Here is an 18468-nt window from a genome sequence, read left to right as displayed (position 1 = left end):
TCCTACTCCATGAAACCCCTTCATCAGGTCAGTTTCCCATGAAGCATATATAACCCCTTCACCAGCTTAGTTTCTCTCACAGTACAACCCCTTAATCAGGTCAGTTTCCCATGAAGTATAACTCCATCATCAGGTCAGTTTCCTACTCTCTGAAACCCTTTCATCTTGTCAGTTTCCCTCCCAGTTCAAACCTTTCATCAGGTCTGCTTCCTTCTCTGTACAACCCCTTCATCAGGTCAGTTTCCTGCTCAGTACAACCCTTCACCAGGTAAGTGTACCTTCCTAAACTCTATCATCCAAGATCATAGCCGTACAGTACACGTTTTCACTGTCAGTGTAATCTACCAGTGCAAGAAGTCAACCAAACTGCAACAACTCACAACACAGCACAGTGAGGACAGACCAACAACTACGGACATGAGACATGCTCCAGTTGAAACCTAATATGCAGCTCATGACACGTGATGTCATGACAGTCCATGTAGAGCAAGCTTGCGTTGGTGTCTTCTTTTCATATAGTAATATCTTGAGCATGCACACTCGCATATACAAACATTCAGGAAGTAAAATTGTACATTAAAAAAAGAGTGCCTTGAAGCAGTGATAAAGAAATAGTTTGTCTCCTCAATAAAAGTCTTGTATGATACAACTGGCATTTTAAATACAGATTGGTATGTTATTAAAATACAAAGCTATCTGGTATTTCACACTGTAATTGTTACTATCCCAAAATTTACAGTCACATAGACTTTAGATTCATGGCATATTATAATCCCCACTTTCTTGAGATAATACCTTTCACAGACACCATATACCACATCATGGGATAACAGCATTACATCTTGGCCTGGGACAGAACCAATTCCATGATCTTTGTCAGTACTTTGTCATTACTTACTATCAAGGTAAATATCCCATGTATATCCTACAGTCCAGACACAGTTTACGCCAATATCTTACTATCCAAAATATCTATTGTGTAAACGCCTGACTATCCAGTCACATATCACATCACCACCTTTTTTTCAGATAGACATGCAACCAAAAATGATTGTAGCTATCAAAAGTCAAGTAGCATGAAAACAGAATTGCTGATACTGGGAGGCAGTAATGCACTTAGCTAATCACTGGCTGTAAACACAGAGTAGGTAAACATAGTGGAGTACAGGACATTAATCAGAGTTTCTCCACTTAATGGAACTAGATGAACAGGGTGCTGGTGAAATTACTGGTTACACCAGGACACACAACATGATGAGGGTGGGACCCAGACTCCACGAGTTCTCATCACTGTTGTATATATGTGGGAAATAACAAGGTTATACCACAGCTGGGCGATATCACATTATGTACTACTGTATACAGAGATCCGACACCACTTCTGATCCAACCATGCATAATGTACGCAAAGTGTTTTTGTATCAAGAGATAAGGATAATATATGATACATGATGAATGATTGCCAAAGATGATTATGCTGGGGAAAGATCTAGTGCTTTGAAAAAAGTATGAGGTTAAAGATACCGGATAAAATCTTACTTAAAATACAAACTTGAATGTCACTGGAACAAACTAACAAGTCAATATCACCGGTTACCTTTATTAGAACATTTTTATTGCATCCTTGTGCCTCATGTTTAAAGAAGCATTAAACTATACAAGCTCCTATCTATAGTACATTATCTAACATGCAGTCTGCTGTGAATATCTGCAGTATCTAAAGTTATCCCATCACCAAGCAGTTACAAACAGCTCTACTGCCTTCAACGGTCATTAAGAAGCTGTCCTTGCTCACAGAGTTATGCCCCTTTGGCTACTCTCACTTGTTTGGGTTCTTTTTAATCATGAAAATGACAAAAAGAAAAATGAATGCCATCTGTTTCAGGTTAAGAATGAATGTTTCTCATATTACCAGATGGATACAGACTGCAAAATAAAGTTTATTGTTTAATGCTGCTGTCTGCAATATTCCAGCAATACAGCAAGAAATGTTAATAAAAGTAGTCTAGCGCTACTGGATTGAAGAACTATCCCTCAATCACAGCTGTTTATTAACTATACCCTCCCAACCAGTGAGTCAGTGCATCTACTTTCAACCTGGGCTTCCATATCTGTTATATCACTTGTAACCTGTTAGTGCACATGAGGGACCTTAACAGTAACCATATGTGGCTGGGCCATTAAGCTATCAAGAGATCAAAGCAGTTTTATATCACAAATTAATCATCAAACAACACTGAACAAATCCATCAGAAATGTATGAGCAATGGTACAAGAAATCTGTTGAAAATAATAACAAATTGTAAATTTCAACCAATATTTTCCACACCTGACTCTAAAATGACTTCAATCTGCTTCAGCTGTAAAACTGCTCTGTTATATATCTTGTAGTTAAAGAATCATAGAAAATATATACAGGAGAAATCCATGTTTGTCTAAAACACATAAGCAAAAATAATACCTGTTAACTATATTGTGAACCCTCAACAAGAGGAGAAATCCATGTTTGACTAAACCTATCACCTTGCCTGCCACCACACCACCCCCATTTTATGCTGATGTAAAAAAATGTTACACAAATAAATCCTTATTTTTTTTTTATCTGGCCAAACAGATTGATTAGTCAAAATATTCTGTGAATTAAAATAAAAACTGCAGCCAATCTTCCTTGACAACTTCAATGGTTACATCTCTCAAAAGGCCAGTATATGGCACTGTAAGGTCTCTCAAACCAAGTAGTTCCAGTTGCTGACTATTGAAATGACATGTTGTAATGGTGATAGCTGTAGGACTCCAGGAATAACTTCAAAAAAGATTGTAGCTATATATCTTGCTCCAATTTACCAGGCATTAAATGGATGATTTAATTTCAAAGGGATTTCCTGATTGACATGGCAACAAGAACTCTTTGTGAACAGTGCTGTGTGATGGAACTGCCCCCGATTGATGCACGTACTTGGCACCCCATCCGATGACCACATGCTTGTTGCTGCAATACCCATGCTGAGAATTGTACAATAACATACGACAACAGTGGTGCTATCGGCTGGTGTTAACTTTACACGGCTCGTCATTGCATGCATGAACAGTTGGTGCGGCGGACAATGTCCCCGTGTTTACCTGATCACTATCATCATCATCATCATTATCTGTGGAATCCAGCTGAAAAACCAGGACTAAGGTAAACATGGAATAGTGAAACGTACAATGTAACAGCATTATACCATATCTCATGCATCTGGCTCAGTCATAACACACAACCCTTGCTAATGTAATGAAAGGGTTGCTTAAGACATACAATTCGTTCTACCACCAAGTATAGTGTAATAAAGCACACTTTTGAGCTGAACTAATATAACAATAAAGAACTCAAACACATCCAAGTGCTTCAACAGATTAACAGCTCAGGGCAAAAGTGTGCTTTATTATACTATAGTTGCTGGTAGAGTGAACTGTATTTCTTTTCTAAGATGCCAGATTTAATGCTTTCTAGGATAATTTCGATTAACCTAAGGAAGAAAACAAATGACAGTGTTGGTGACCTAAATTAAGAATCCTCGCATAGGACTAACTGACTCGCTGTTCTTTCGATGTGTCTGCCCCTCTACATCAAGATGAACGGTATCAGAAAAACAAAAAGTTTGGTGACTATTTGGGTTTGGTTTAATATCTTCTCTAAATTCCTTTAGTTACCTTTGTGATTAACATAAATGATATGGAGCAATATAAACATCACATTTCTGCTACTAATCAACACATCCAGATGAAGCTGACTAGTCAAGCAATATTCCACTATTGCAGTGTGGGGATGTAAACATTGTCAATGTTATCGCACCACTGTAAAATTGTCATTCAAACTATGACACATTTTATCTGCCCGAAAACATAATAGTAATGTTTCCACCAGTGTTGTTAGCTGAGTGACGCAACTGCAAACCATGAAACGTGATGCTACGGAGTCATTCATTGTAGGATGCTGTTCGAGGTGATGACAGCTGACATGTCAATTACATAGTGACATAGTGTGTTCGATTACGAGGGGGCAGACCAGAATAGCACAGCGACACCATCACGTCGTGACGTAATGCAAAAAGTGCACACTATTGACTGATAAAGTACTTTTGTTGCCATTGATCTTTTACTGAAGCATCTTAGAATTAATAATAACTTCACATTTATATCCAGTGGACGACCAGCACCTGTCTAATCCAGCAAGTTGTCAATCTCAGGCCCATCGGTGGCTTGTACATTTATCATCAGCTCTACAATTCAGCTCATTGTATAAGGTGGATTATTTCTTCAGTCCCAATGAGTTCCGGATTAGACAGCTTCCACTGTATATTAATCTGACACTGACTATCTTTTAATGCCATTTTTAGCAATATTCCATGGCAGAAAACACCAGAAATAGGCCTTACACATTGCACCAATGTGCAGAATCAAACCCGGGCCAGACTTTGTGATAACATATTTTTTTCATCCAGGACATTTTCCAGATCATATTATCTTCCTAAGTTGACAGTGACACAGGCCCAGTACGTTTTGTACATGGCCTAGCAAGACAGGCCCAGTATGTTTGGACATGACAACTGACACACACTAAAATCCAGGCACAAATTACCTGTTTATCAAATGGATAAGTGATAACTATTTAAAAAAAACTATTGATGAAGTTACAAAAATTCACAGAAGTGCAATGAAAAATATTTTTTCTGTTTACTCCAAGAAGAGATGAGCTAGACATTATGATCAGAATAAAATATATTATGGTAATATGCAGAGAAAAGTTTAAGAAAGAGGGAAAGGAGCATGGCAGACAAGGGAGGTAACCCACCTTCTCAGAACTGTTTGTAACATTTGGAGGTCTAAGGATTGTAGACCTTGGTAATGCCAGAGTTTCAATCATCTTCATAGACTTCTTTGAATCACTGACCGGTGTCAGGGATCCATCTGAGTTTGAATCTGTGTCCCCAATGCCATCCTGACTGAAGGATTTTGTAATATTTTCTTTGGAACCACGTTTACTAAATCTTGCAACAAGGTCAGAAAAGGATCCCGATCTTCGAAGTGAACTCTTCCCCTCAGTAGCCTTCTCTTTGCTGACATTTTCACTACTTTCAGATTTATTTTTCTTTAGTCTAAAACTGCTCCGGTTGGACTTTTGTATTAGGTCATCCTTACAAGCTTTTAATTTGGCTTTTAATGATGCAAAATGTTCAGACCCCTCACTTTCCTTTTTGGAAGGTTTCTGTGCACTGTCAAAAGACTGAGCTTTTTGAATCACAGGCTGCTCTGTCTTTTCTGGTGGAATAAACAACTGTGACAGTGGAATTCTACCTACACTACTGGTCCTCTTAGGAGCTAGCACTCTCAGTGATGCAGCCCTCTGCTGGCCTGGTTTCAAGATGGCCGAATCAGCAGATGCCAAAATATCCAGAGAGGAGCTCCGGTGAAGTCTTAATGATCCAGTCCACGAAGCCCCTTCAACACGGGGAAGAGATGCTAACAAACTATTCAACTTTTCAGACACAGTAGCTGGTGATTCAGCAGGTATCCCAGTCTTTTTCCCTGAAACTTTGCTGACCTGACCCAAAGATGAAGGGGGTTCAAGTTGTCTATGCACTGATTTATCCCCTGTCTTGTCACCTGGTTGAGAGGAATCCATAGATTTGCTTTTATTCGTTGCAAGAAAATCTTTAGCTAGTTGTAGGGAACTAACATCTACAGATGATGAACGTTTATGTCTGAATTTTTTCCGTTTGGTTTCAGCCTTCTCATCACTGAATGGAGGAACAACAGGAATGTCTTCAGTGCTTGGAGTTGAACTCTCCGGAGGAGGAGGTATGATCAGTGAAGCAAACTCATCCTCCACCATCTTCATGTCCAATGTTGCCTGTTCCACTTGGTTCTTTGGCCGAGCACCATGCCAAGTCTGTGCGAGAGGATCCGACGTCTCGCTATCTTTTTCTGAAGGTGGAGGAGGGACAGTGAATCTAGCTATGAGCTCATCAATGTCATTGTCAAAGAAGTCTGGACAATGACCAACACTTGCTGATTTGGCCAACTTCTGTTGTGGTGACCCACGGACTGGGGGAGGGGGTGCTGGTCTTGCTACTTTATGCGTAGTGGTGGGTAAATTGGGTCCTGGTTTTCCTGTTATCAAGCCTGTGGGGAAAGGAAGAAAGTATTATTTCAACATATTCTGTCAAAGTCTGTGAAAAAAAGGCTCAGTGATATCACTATTTGTAAAATTGCATCCAAGGTTATGTCATCAAATCATTGCTATGTGTATTTGTGTTGTTGAGTTGGGCTTTATGTCACATCGGCACTATTCAAACCGTATGGTGACAAGATAAGTCTGAATTCATACCCATTTTAAGTACCAAGTACAAATGTTATTTTGAAAACATATATATTCATTACATTATTGTTTGAAAACAAAAATTGTTGTAGCATCAAATTCAAAAGCAGGCAATTTGTTATTTACATTACACAGTTACAATCTACAGGTCAGCTTACTTAAGGTAGCTAACATCGAGATGTCTGCTAACAAAAGAAAAAGAAGGTCTTTCAGATTTTGGTGCAATTTTGAGATTTTAAAACACCATCTTACCTGGTGTTGCAGTACTTGTGTGCGGCAGCCAGGTAGAGGGTTGTGTCAACCCAGGTTTGGGTGTAAATGTGAGATACTAAACCATCTTACCTGGTGTTGCAGTACTTGTGTGGGGCAGTCAGGTAGAGGGTTGTGTCAACCCAGGTTTGGGTGTAAATGTGACATATTAAGAGTCCCCCTTACCTGGTGTTGTGGTACTTGTGTGAGGCAGTGAGGTAGAGGGTTGTGCCGACCCAGGTTTGGGTGTAAATGTTGGTGGAGGTAGAGCAAGCATGGTAAAATCTATTATGTTGTCATCCTCAGGAGTAACTGGTGGTGGAAACAACGTCAGATCTGAAAACAGAACATTTATCATGTAAATATTGCAATCTCCTTTGTACACAAGGACCCTTGTAATAATACAAATGACTGTACTGAAACTGCCTCCAAAAATTAATTTGTTTGAGTGACTGGAGTAGATAGGCATGACAGGCAAACACACTATCTACTTGGCCATATATCTGTAACTGGAATCATAATAAACAATAGCAAGCTATTACAATAACCATAAGTCATATACTATCTTCAACTGATAAGGCAGGCAAACATAAGTATATTGAAACATTTTAAATGCATGATTTCCTAAACCCTACCTCACCACAGCCTGCAACCGCATGCATATGTACACAAAGCACTTCTGCACAATACCCCAAATCCCTGAACCGTCGCTGCTCAAAGAAGGAGGCACAATGTCATTAAAGTTGCTTTAATTATTTCCAATCCCTAGCATACACTGTACACATACACACTAGCATACACTGAGGTGGATGAGTGAGTGAGTTGGGTTCAATGCCACATTTAACAGAGTGAGTTATACGATGACATCTCTGCTTAATGTGGGTGGTGAGCCCTAAATGCTGCACTGTCTTTAGAGGTTTACCACTACAATACTAGCCATAAGCAAGTGAATACTGGTGACAAGAAACATTATATACATAATAAACATAATATAATGGATTTGTAGCTCATTATTTCAGTTCCTGACATGCCCAAAGAAGAAACGCTGTACAGGAAATTGCAGCACCCCAACAAGTGGACCTCCAGTTGTGAAACAGAGTAATTCTGGGATTGGTCCTCATATACCCACAGAAGCTGAAGACCAGACTGTCGACACCCAGTTTGAAAGAGGGTCCTCCTGTATGGCTTTATATGGGCAGTCTGCCTACATGATACTGCTAATTGCTACCTTTCACTCTATGGGCAAGCTTACATTGCTAACTAGTCAAGTCCATCCCCAGAATCATGCATGCATTAACCAGAATACTACCTGTGATCTCAGAGTCAATGTAGACATTCTTTCCCTTCCCTAAAATAATCAAACATCAAAGACATACAGTTAATTTATAAGGTCCAGGTATTTGTATGAAGTTTGTTGCCATGCCAACATCAAATGTAACGATTACAACAGCGAACAAAGAACAAAAAATGTTGCCATCAGGATATCAGACCTTTCAACCTCCAAAAGGTAAAGTGTATCACAGTGATACAAAAATGTAAAGGATTTGATGACTTATTTCCATTATTTTGTTGCTTAAATTCATGTTTTGCAAGTCCTTTGGAAAGGCAGTTGTGGCAATATGATGGAGAAATATTTCAAGGCAACAGAAAGACTGTAAGTGGTATCAAGAACAGACAACAATACCTATGATATCAGGGTCGAAGTAGACCCTTTGACCCTTAATGTTGGTAGGATCATTCAGGACATCAAACAGTTCCTGGGGGATGTCGTCCGGACTGTGGAGGCCGAAGCTCTCAAGGAGCTGCTGCTGATCTAGATCTGAGGGAGAATGGAGATCTGGGCTCAGGAGGCCAAAACTGTGCTCTGTGAACAGTAAAAAGGACAGTGACAGAGCCAAAAAGTGAAGGGAGTTTCAGGACACTGACAGAGTGTGGTCAGTAGCAGGAAGTGTGAGGTGAGTTTCAAGTCAGGGACAGTCAGTTCAGTAACAGGGAGCATCATCTTAGTGACAGGAAGTTTCAAGAGAGTAACAAAGAGTTTAAGGAGGGTATCAGGGAGCACAAAGACAGTCACAGGAAGCATCATGACAGAAACAAATTCAGGTTCCAGACATAAAACTTCAACCAGGATAGGCACAAAACATTGCATTGTTTCGCATGGCTTCAGTGAAAATTACGGAATATCATCATTACGGAATATCAATGGTAGTAAGCAGTTGGCATTAATGATTCTGCAATGGTGAAGTATCAGATAGAAAATGTACAGGCCACACAGACATAAACATCTGCAATTTTATTAAGAATCTCCACTTCAGGAAGAACCTGGCAACTCACCACTTCCTCCCTGGCTCAGTTTCCCCTTAGCTGGGCTATCATGGGGTGTTCCCCACGAGTCAGTATCATCACTCTCAACATCAAAACTCGTCCGAGCGTCTCCATTCATCATCAAACTACCCTGCGATGACAACAATGGCTTCTTTTCCAAATCTGCTCCGGAACCGCTGTCTGTGTCAGACGGAATCTCCTCCAATCTTGATGGCTCAAATGTTGAATGGCCATTGGTCAAAGATCCAGTTTTCCGAACATTTGTAGCAGTGCCATTATGACTGGTAGTACTGAGGAAAGTCTGGAAGGTGAGCCTGTTGTGCTGGGAGCTGGCCAAGCTGTTGAGGCTGCTTTCCTCGGTGCTGTCGTCGGCAGCAACCAGGCTTGTGGCACCAAAAGAGGTGACTGCCTCCTCATAAATACTGGTGTTGTGGGAAGGAGTTTCAAGGCAGGTAACATCACCATTGTCATTGTGGAATGTGTTAAGCTGGACTGTCTCAACTGTGTCATTTAGTTCCTCAGACTGAAACAGAATCGGAGATGTACCAACAACAGTGAGTGAATGAGTGAGTTTTATGCAGCACTCAGCAATATTACACCTATATCGCTGCAGTCATTAAATAACGCTGAGTGGACCGGACAGACCAGTGATCAACAGCATGGGCATCAATCTACGCAACTGGGGTACTGTGACATAGATCAACCAAGACAGCCAGTCAAACCACCCAATCCTGTCAGTCACCTCTTACAACAAGTATGGGTTACTGAAGATCAATTTACACTGGATTTGCACAGGTTTTATTAACAGTGTCCAGCTGATGGAATGTTTAATTAAAAATACTGTCTGGTCACAAAATATTTCACCATATAGCCAAACATTGACAACAAATATGCAATTGGGGTACAATGACATAGATCAACCAAGACAGCTAGTCTGACCACCCAATCCCATTAGTCACCTCTTACAACAAGCATGGGTTAGTGAACATTGATTTTTAACTGGATTTGCACAGGTTGTATCAACACTATGTCCAGCTGATGGAATGTTTGGTTTAAAATATTGCCTGGTCACAAAAGTTTTTACCATATATCCAAATATTGGCAACAGACAGTCAAGCCATGATTTGTTGGTAACACTTTCCACTCAGCCAAAGGATATTTTTTTAGTGGATTGGTTTGTTTGTTACTTGTTTGATGCATATCTCAAGCAATATAATGGCAACCTGAAAGTGGTTCAGCCTGGAGCATACACTCCAGTGCTTGCAGATTTCATAGGCAGCAATCCATGGGATCCTCCACACCCAATATGGTAAATGTCTCAGACCTGCATTAGTTTAAGATTTTCTCCCATAACAGGGTGGCACGGCATGTCATGGAGAAACTGTTCAAAGCATTGCTTAACGAAACATAATGACTGACAGGTTGAGGAATTCCCACGTAAGGAGGCAAAAGCAGACCCTAGGTACCTTCATGCCAAGCTCCTGCTTGATCTGGGCCAAGTATTCCTTGTTCTCTGTGTACGGTGGTGGCGACTGACCCAAGTCAATCAGCTTCTCATCCTCCAACACCTGGCCATTCTCCTCCAGCACCTGCCCAGCATCCACCACCTCCGACACCAGGTCCTCTGGGTACGTCCACCTTGCTCCCTTCACCCGGTGCTTGCTGCTGTAGGCTGGTACTGGAACATGAGATTAGAATACAGACAGACCTTTACAATATTCAACAAAAAACTGTTTGCAAGAGTCATTTGGGTGAAATGGAACATTATCTCCCTGTATTGCCTAAAGCCTTGCAGACCAGTCACACCCTTGTTTATTAGGATGTCACATCTCCCATCCATGCTGAATGTTCACTCCAACATGTAAAAGTAAAAAGCTGTTTTTCCCTCAGTTTTCCAACTTGGAAACTTTTGCCCCGATGCGACAACAAGACCCTTCTACTCAAGAAAACATTCACATAATCTTCAGTTTTCTTTGTCTACAATTCAAAAAGAATTGTTTCTGTGTTAAGTAAGTTTTACAATTTTCACAAGGTGATTACACACTAAGTGAAAAACGTTCTTTTTCATTTTATTATGGTTTGTTCTTAGTTTTTGCCTGAATGCTCTGTTATTCTTGGAAGCCGCAGATGAGAAAAACATAAAAAGGATATGAATAACCTAATACCTCTGCCATCATGGCTGAAAAGCTCTACATTTTACGCCCATACTGGTCAAAATAGTTTATACTAAAACATATACTTCTTATAGGATAATAAGAATCTCACACTTAAGACAAAGCCTTAAAATGTTTTAATCTATTACAAATGAGTGTAGACATTTCTGTAAGTGGCATGCAGAAGTTGGTATGATGAGGATGAAGACTTGTATGGACAGACAACTTCTTTAACAAGTTAATAAGTTAATAAGTTAATACCGTTAACAAGTTAAAGATGATAACGATGTTAGAATCCTCCCCCAAAATGTTGCATCCACTGCAACAAAGAAGTTGTCTATCCATAAAAGTCTTCATCCTCGAGTGTGGCCATGTTTGGCATGATAAGACATTTGTATGAGATTCCCTATTATTTAGTCCCACATGGTCGTGATAAAGGAATACACAGTAGTATATGTTTACAGTACTATGTTCAAATGCAAACATGTCTTCTCCTTTATTCATTGTATTAAGTGCCACTTAGAAAGTTAAGAAAGGTTGGAGGTAAAAAACAAAAAGGATGCAAAAGCCTAGATTTTATTCAAAAGTCAATATCACAGCACTATCACTATGGTTTTTGTTCTTGAAAAAAAGGAGGATCCATATGTTCTTCACGTAAAATGTCTGTCATGGTTCCTAGAAAAGCTACACAGTGTTTCTTCTCAAGTTGCTGTGGGCAGCTATCGGAGTGGGCACCAAAAGAACACTTGACATGACAGTATGTAACTTCAGGAGGACAATTAGAACAGTCCTGTTCATTGATCCTGGATCATCCATGGATGATTATTTAATTAATGTAGTCAAAAATGGATAAAAACATTTGCAAGAAAATATTGGTAGACAGCCATTAAGTGAGTGAGTGAGTTTAGTTAGCACTATCAGAGATCATTATATAGTGATTAATATTGGTAAATGGTTGTAGCAAGGTCCATGACTAAATTACAAGAGATGAAGTGTACAAGCTGACATATTTTTCTAAATCATACTGACGGAATTGGTTCATGGTAATGTAACTGGTCATACACATGGTGGCACTCTGACAGTCACATATAAGATGCAGAAGATTCTGTGTTCTGTAAGGTTTATAAAAAAAATTGTGATAAATTTTCCCTTTTCATTTCATGCAATTATACCTACTTAAATGTGGACATTTCCACAATTATTCAGACCAGTAAATATTCAATATGACCCTCAAAGTGCTTTTGGTCAAATGAAGTGATCCTTCACTGAATTAATTATGTCAGCCGAGGCTGAAGTAAACTGCCATACAATTGACCTTGTTGGAGGGAGTGTTAATTGCCTCTTTCAGCTGGTGGTGCTGCTGGGATGGTACATCCTGCTGTGAGACCAGTCATTTGATACATGGTTAGCTGGGTCAGAGTGAAAAAGTTTAGCATAACAATGCTTTTTGCAATATTCCAGTAAGAACAGGGCTGGGGACACCAGAAATGGACTTCACACACCGTACCCTATGTGGGAAATAGAACATGGGTCTTTGGTGTGATAAGCAAACACTTAAACCACCAGGCTACCTCACTGCCTTGTGGGGCAGACAATAGTGTACTAGGTTCTGTACATAATCACCATCATTAATCCATCCCATGTCCTTGTAAAAATTTTCATGATGCTGAAGAGCACTGCACATTTTGCCATACAGTGTCTGTATTGTATCACCCTCCGCAAAGGTATTAATTTTTATGCCCCTCCATTAGGCCTAGTGTCCCCAAATTTAGAATTTAATATGATTTTTAAAAACTGTTTAGAAGTAGCCATAAGTAAGGATTCCACTAATTAGACACTAAGTATATATGTTACAGTCAGACTGTGACATGTCGTTTCATGACATGACACAAAAGTTCAGTCATGTCGTGAAATGACTGAGAGTCAGCCATTCTGTGTAACAACAATCAATATACTTCAGTCATTTTATGAAAGTTCACTTAATAACTTAATCTACCAAAGTGGATCATAATTTCAACATCATTTGTTGTCACTAATGGTTAAAACTATTATGGCAGCGACTGTTACACTTCAGCTTGACTTTGAAGCATTTACATCTGTTTGTTTGACATTTGCTGTGTCCAGAGCAGACACACCTCACAAACCCCTGTCCACCACGTTTCAATGAATTGAAATTTTATTAAATGAATGAAGGATATTGATTGTGTTGTTGCACTTAATGGTGCAAAGTGGCAACAGTCTTAAGTCATTTCACAAAATGACTGAACTTTTTGGTCATTTTGCGAAATAAGTGATTTCACAATCCGACTGTAACATATAAATGCAACACAAATCTATCCAATGCAGGAACTTCAATTAGATGATGGTGCTGGGGTACTAAACCATTCCCGGTTGTTTCCCTGTTTACAGTTTCAGTGAACTGCTGTGTAACCACAGGCATCAGAGATCAAGTCGATAGAAATAACACCATGATGCATCATGGGAAGAAATCCCACATAGTGATCCAAAGCAGATCAGAGACAGCCATCTTACCAGAAACAATCGTCAGATTTGGAGAGACAGGTTGAAACAAGTTGTGAGACTTAATTCTACATTTGGATTTAAAACTCGGAGAGTACTGATTTTTATACAGCTGGATTTTGTTTCTGCATGTAATCTTCCTTGTTGAGAATATTTTTTTATGAAATCACACAAATATAATGAGATAGAACCTCCTGGACAACTTGTACAAGAGTTCACACTTCTAAATCTTCTTCTCCAATCATGTTGATTTAACTAAGAAAAAGATACAACTCTGGCTGTTTTACTTAATTAAGTTTTTCCAAAATGAAATTCTGGATTGCTCTGAGAAGGGCAGTAATAAATTTTAAAATTGGCTTTAACTGAAAAGAATTTTGCTCAAGTGAAAATTACTTCAATGGAATGACTGGAAATGCCAAGCTCACAGAGTTATAAACTGAAGAAGATGGAATTTAGAGGTGTAATGAAATTTGACCATGGATGATCAATACATTCCTTGTGATCACAGTTACTTCCCCTTGTTGATAGCATTGCATGTGTTCAGTGTGCAAGACGAAGTAGAAAACCCTCCCATTCCTGTTTAATATTCTCCTCACTGCCACTCACATCGTGTACTATCTAAAGGTAATGTTTCTGAGCCATTTGACTTTTTCAATTGTCAGAGATCGATTTAACTGAAAATGAGATCTTATGGCAATTTTTATGGATTCTAGCCATGTTATTTTGTGCCCTCAATTTGAGGCGGATGTCGGAGTGTGAGGTGAACTGCAAAGGCTTTAACTTTAAGGGACAGGGTTTATGTTCCCTTGGCGATAGGTGCACTCAACCGAGAGGAAGGTGACAGGCTTGAAGCTAAACACAGACATGATCAAGCCAAGTCAGAACACTACATGCGCAAAGCCAAAATAAGCAATGGTGTCTGAAATAAGTCAAATCGCTGATGAAATTAAACAAACTTCACAAATTAAGCCTTAACTGCTTAGCATGTGATAAGTAGTGAATCAAAGACATGCTATTCCAAATAAGCCATGTTCTGAAAGGAAAAACAGGTCTGGTCAATGAAATTCCAAGCATTGCTCCAAGAGTTAACTCAATCCTTTGAACATCATAGGCTGTGTTATGCACTCACCATGGCTGTTAATGTAGTGTACTATACTAACCTCTAGAAGTCAATACTCATCCCCTTTCAACTCTAGCATCCCCTTCTCAGCTCTAGCATCCTTTACACATCTCCTTTTCAACTCTAGAAGTCTATACGCATCCCCTTCTTGGCTCAAGCAGACTTTAGTCATTCCCTTCACAACTCCAGCAGCCTATAGTCATCACCTTCTCACATCCAGGCAAGCCCTTATTGCTTAGGACAATCTTATTGTCTATGTTACAGAACAGGAGTTACCATCTTCTTGGCACCAAAAACACTTTACATAATGTGGGCCAGGAAGTTAAGAAGCTGGAGGGATTCTTGCATGGAATATCTTTCATAAATTTCAGATATAATTAGTCATGATAAAAAATGTTACCATCTGGGTCAGATGTGTTCTTGCCCTGTGTTGTCTCCACAATGCGTTTATCTCGGTCAACGAAGATCTTGTAGTACCCGGACACCATGCATACAAAGTTCTGGGCATCTTCCGTCAACAGTCCAAGGCTGATTGGCTAGAAAAGAGGCAATGAAACTTTCTGATAACCACTTCCTCCAAATGTGCATCATCATCATCATCATCATCATCATCATCATCATCATCATCAACATCATCATCATCATGTACTGACCTCTGCCTTCTCATCAGTGAGGTCTATATCCACCCTGTGCATGTTCTCACCCTCCTTTGTTACCCTTACACGTGCGATCTGGTCAAACTCCGCCAACAGGGACAACTGCAACACCAAAACAGCATCACTACACATGGTAACTAGTCTGAATCACACTGTGCGAAACCTTCCCACAATCGATGCCCTTTCCAATTCATCAGCTCAAATGCTGTACACATCTATCACAGACATAGTCAAACCCAGGCTTATCTCAAATTAATAATATTTCGAATTGGTGCCTGGATATTGTTTTGTCCCACAATCATAATACTGAGGTTTGATGACAGAGGTTTGCAGATCACTGGGCTTGATAACAGGAACAATGTCAGCACGATGACACTGAGGCAACTAGATGGTGACAAGGATGACCTGGGTGCCATTCTACTAACTGATCTTACCTAAGATCAGTTTTCTCAAACTACACCAATTTTACAGTCATCTTAGCTAAAAATAACACCTGTTGCACTGATTGCTCTTCGGTTGATCATAGTCGATCCCGATCTTACAATCCCATTCCAGCTTACATCAAGACTCTTTTGTGCATGAGATAGAGAAATGCAATGCATGAGTTATCTCCCTTATCTCCTCATTAGTCTAGCAGACAATGGAAGTAGTTTTGGAACCAATTGTAATCATGGAGAAAAAAACATGAGCAAAATATTAGGGTAGTGATCACCTTGATTTCAGGGGCAACCACATGTGAACGCTGGCCATCAGGCATAATATGTGGTACTGAAAAACATGCTGCCTTTAGAATTCTCCACCATATATGTACATTTCCTGGGGTATTTCAGGGTACGTTGATGACGAAATGCTTGCTCTTTTTCTTCAGGTAGAATATCAATGCCACATTTTGGTTACTCTGTGATTGATGATAGCAAGGTTAAGTTGGTCATGAGCAACGTATACATTGGATCTTAATGTTACGATTGATTTGGTTAAGACTGGTGGAACAGTATGCCGATTATAATGTCATAATGTAATGTCATAAGATTGTGACTGTAGGAGTTTACAAATGATGTATTGTTAAAGGCAGTCAGCAGAACGGCACCCAGGTCAGTGGTTGTAACCCCAGGATCCCAAATATTGTAGTTGGGACCTTGTCAACAATCCCTATACTGACTGTCCAGCAAAGACAGTTAACTGGGACGTTCTCACTATTGTACCGTGTAGGACTTGATGTTTGTGACCACGCTGATGCCTGACTTCGGACCCACCAGAACCATGGCTTCTGTCTTCTGATCCTGGAACATCATATGTGGGGAATTCTCTTATCAGAAGGTTGGAAGGTCAATAACTTTCCAAAGTCAAATATCAATGATTAATGACTACCCATTATCATAAACTATCCTTGATCAAACACTATCCAGAATCAGTCATAATCAGTTGCTATCCACAGTCAATGATAATTCAAGGTCATATGACTGTCCATGCAAGTTATGAATGGCCGTTACTATTGATCAATCACTATTCACTGACCATTCACATGATCATTATCAATGAATGTACATCTATAGTGTGTATAGGTTGTATCCAAGATCACTGACAATCAATGGGCACCACCAGTAAGAGAGGAGACTTTGACGCTGTAATTACCAACAGTCTAGACTTGGATGCCATTGTGAAGGTAATCTAAGATGGCAGACCTGATAATCATCAAACACATGATTTTCAGACAGACCGGAATTGAGAGATCCATTCTGAGGAAAACCACAGAAAATTAAGTTAATTTCCATTTGATATTTTCCCTGGTTTCCAGCAGTGGAATGATTGGTTGATGTATGAAACATATCTGACTGTACGTATCTGTCAGCAGAATACGAAACTGTATGTTCAGTGAAGTCTGGGATGACTCTAACTACAAGAACTTATGTCTTTGAATGTCACATCAGATGAAAAGATTGAAGACGCTGCAGTTTATTAGTAACATGTATCTCACATAAAATAACTTGATCCAATAATCTTGATACAATGCAAAGATGTTGATCAATCAATGTCCCTGTGGTTAGATCATGATTTGATACATAATTCAATAATCACACAAAGGATGTGTCACAAAGTATGTCACTTTACTTAGAACATGATTTAATACGTATTTCAATATTATGACAGCATTTCAGTCTATGTCCACTATAGTTCAACCAAATTGTGAACCATTTTTCTACAAGGATGTGATGTGAACTATGTCTAAATGGTTGATTGTTGATATTATGCATCTTTTGATAGCAAACTTAACATATAATGGCTATACTTTTCTCATCAAAGGAAAAGAACAATATATATTATGGATGTCACAATACACTTTTTCTAAGACAATACAATTATCATTTTCAAAACTGTATCAATATTTAGTTTAGAAAGTATCAGTCTAAATATGTTCATGTAACATTTGCAATGGTATCATGTTTATAGGAGAGTTATAAATGATTATTTTTCATACACAAAAATGAGAAATTAGAACTGCTTAATCTTCTTATGGACAGTTATAAACTTTGAAATATTAACGTTCAAATGTATGTAAATTTTTTACTCGCCTGTTGATGATATCACTGTTTAATAATTTCACAAAGTTATTACACATTGTGTAATAACATCGCGAGATGCCACATGTATGACACCAAAGTGTTTTTACAGTTATGCAGTTACAATGCTAATACCTCTGTCACAATAGTATTAGACCTTGCTTGACTCATGGAAAGCTGAGTGTCACCACACTCGTTGAATTCTTAAGAATGAAGTACTCAGCTTGATATTATTTTGCTAATGTTGGGTGAGTAATAAATAAAATATTAAACTATATCCCATGTAACACCATATTTATGAAACTTGTAAATGGTATTGGTATCTAACTCACTTTCACTCTTTAGATATCTAATCACTCATTCATTTCATAAATAAGGTATTACACAGGACAGAGTTTAGTATTCTCTATTTACAAATAAGTAGGTATTACAATACATATCGAATCGTGACATGGGTAACATGATACATACCAATTTATGAAACTAATGTATAGTGACATCCCTAATATATAGTGGCCTGCATAGC

At 39.0% G+C, this 18468-nt stretch overlaps 1 protein-coding gene across 1 annotated transcript in view; it reads right to left on the bottom strand.

Moving 5' to 3' along the window:
* LOC137274581 (uncharacterized) overlaps positions 1-18468 on the bottom strand; it is a 195469-nt gene that overhangs the window by 15640 nt on the left and 161361 nt on the right. The window contains exons 12-20 of the mRNA XM_067807847.1: positions 16587-16664; positions 15382-15486; positions 15129-15264; positions 10402-10613; positions 8945-9458; positions 8295-8474; positions 7920-7958; positions 6797-6946; positions 4835-6165 (exon numbers count right to left, since the gene is read on the bottom strand). Of these exons, the coding sequence (XP_067663948.1) occupies positions 4835-6165; positions 6797-6946; positions 7920-7958; positions 8295-8474; positions 8945-9458; positions 10402-10613; positions 15129-15264; positions 15382-15486; positions 16587-16664 (2745 nt within the window). The remainder of the gene's footprint in view (positions 1-4834; positions 6166-6796; positions 6947-7919; positions 7959-8294; positions 8475-8944; positions 9459-10401; positions 10614-15128; positions 15265-15381; positions 15487-16586; positions 16665-18468) is intronic.

Source organism: Haliotis asinina, chromosome 2, assembly GCF_037392515.1.
Source record: "Haliotis asinina isolate JCU_RB_2024 chromosome 2, JCU_Hal_asi_v2, whole genome shotgun sequence".
Classification (NCBI taxonomy): Eukaryota; Metazoa; Mollusca; class Gastropoda; order Lepetellida; family Haliotidae; genus Haliotis; species Haliotis asinina.
Note: the sequence above shows the minus strand (reverse complement) of the source record. Positions and strands in the feature narration are given on the sequence as shown.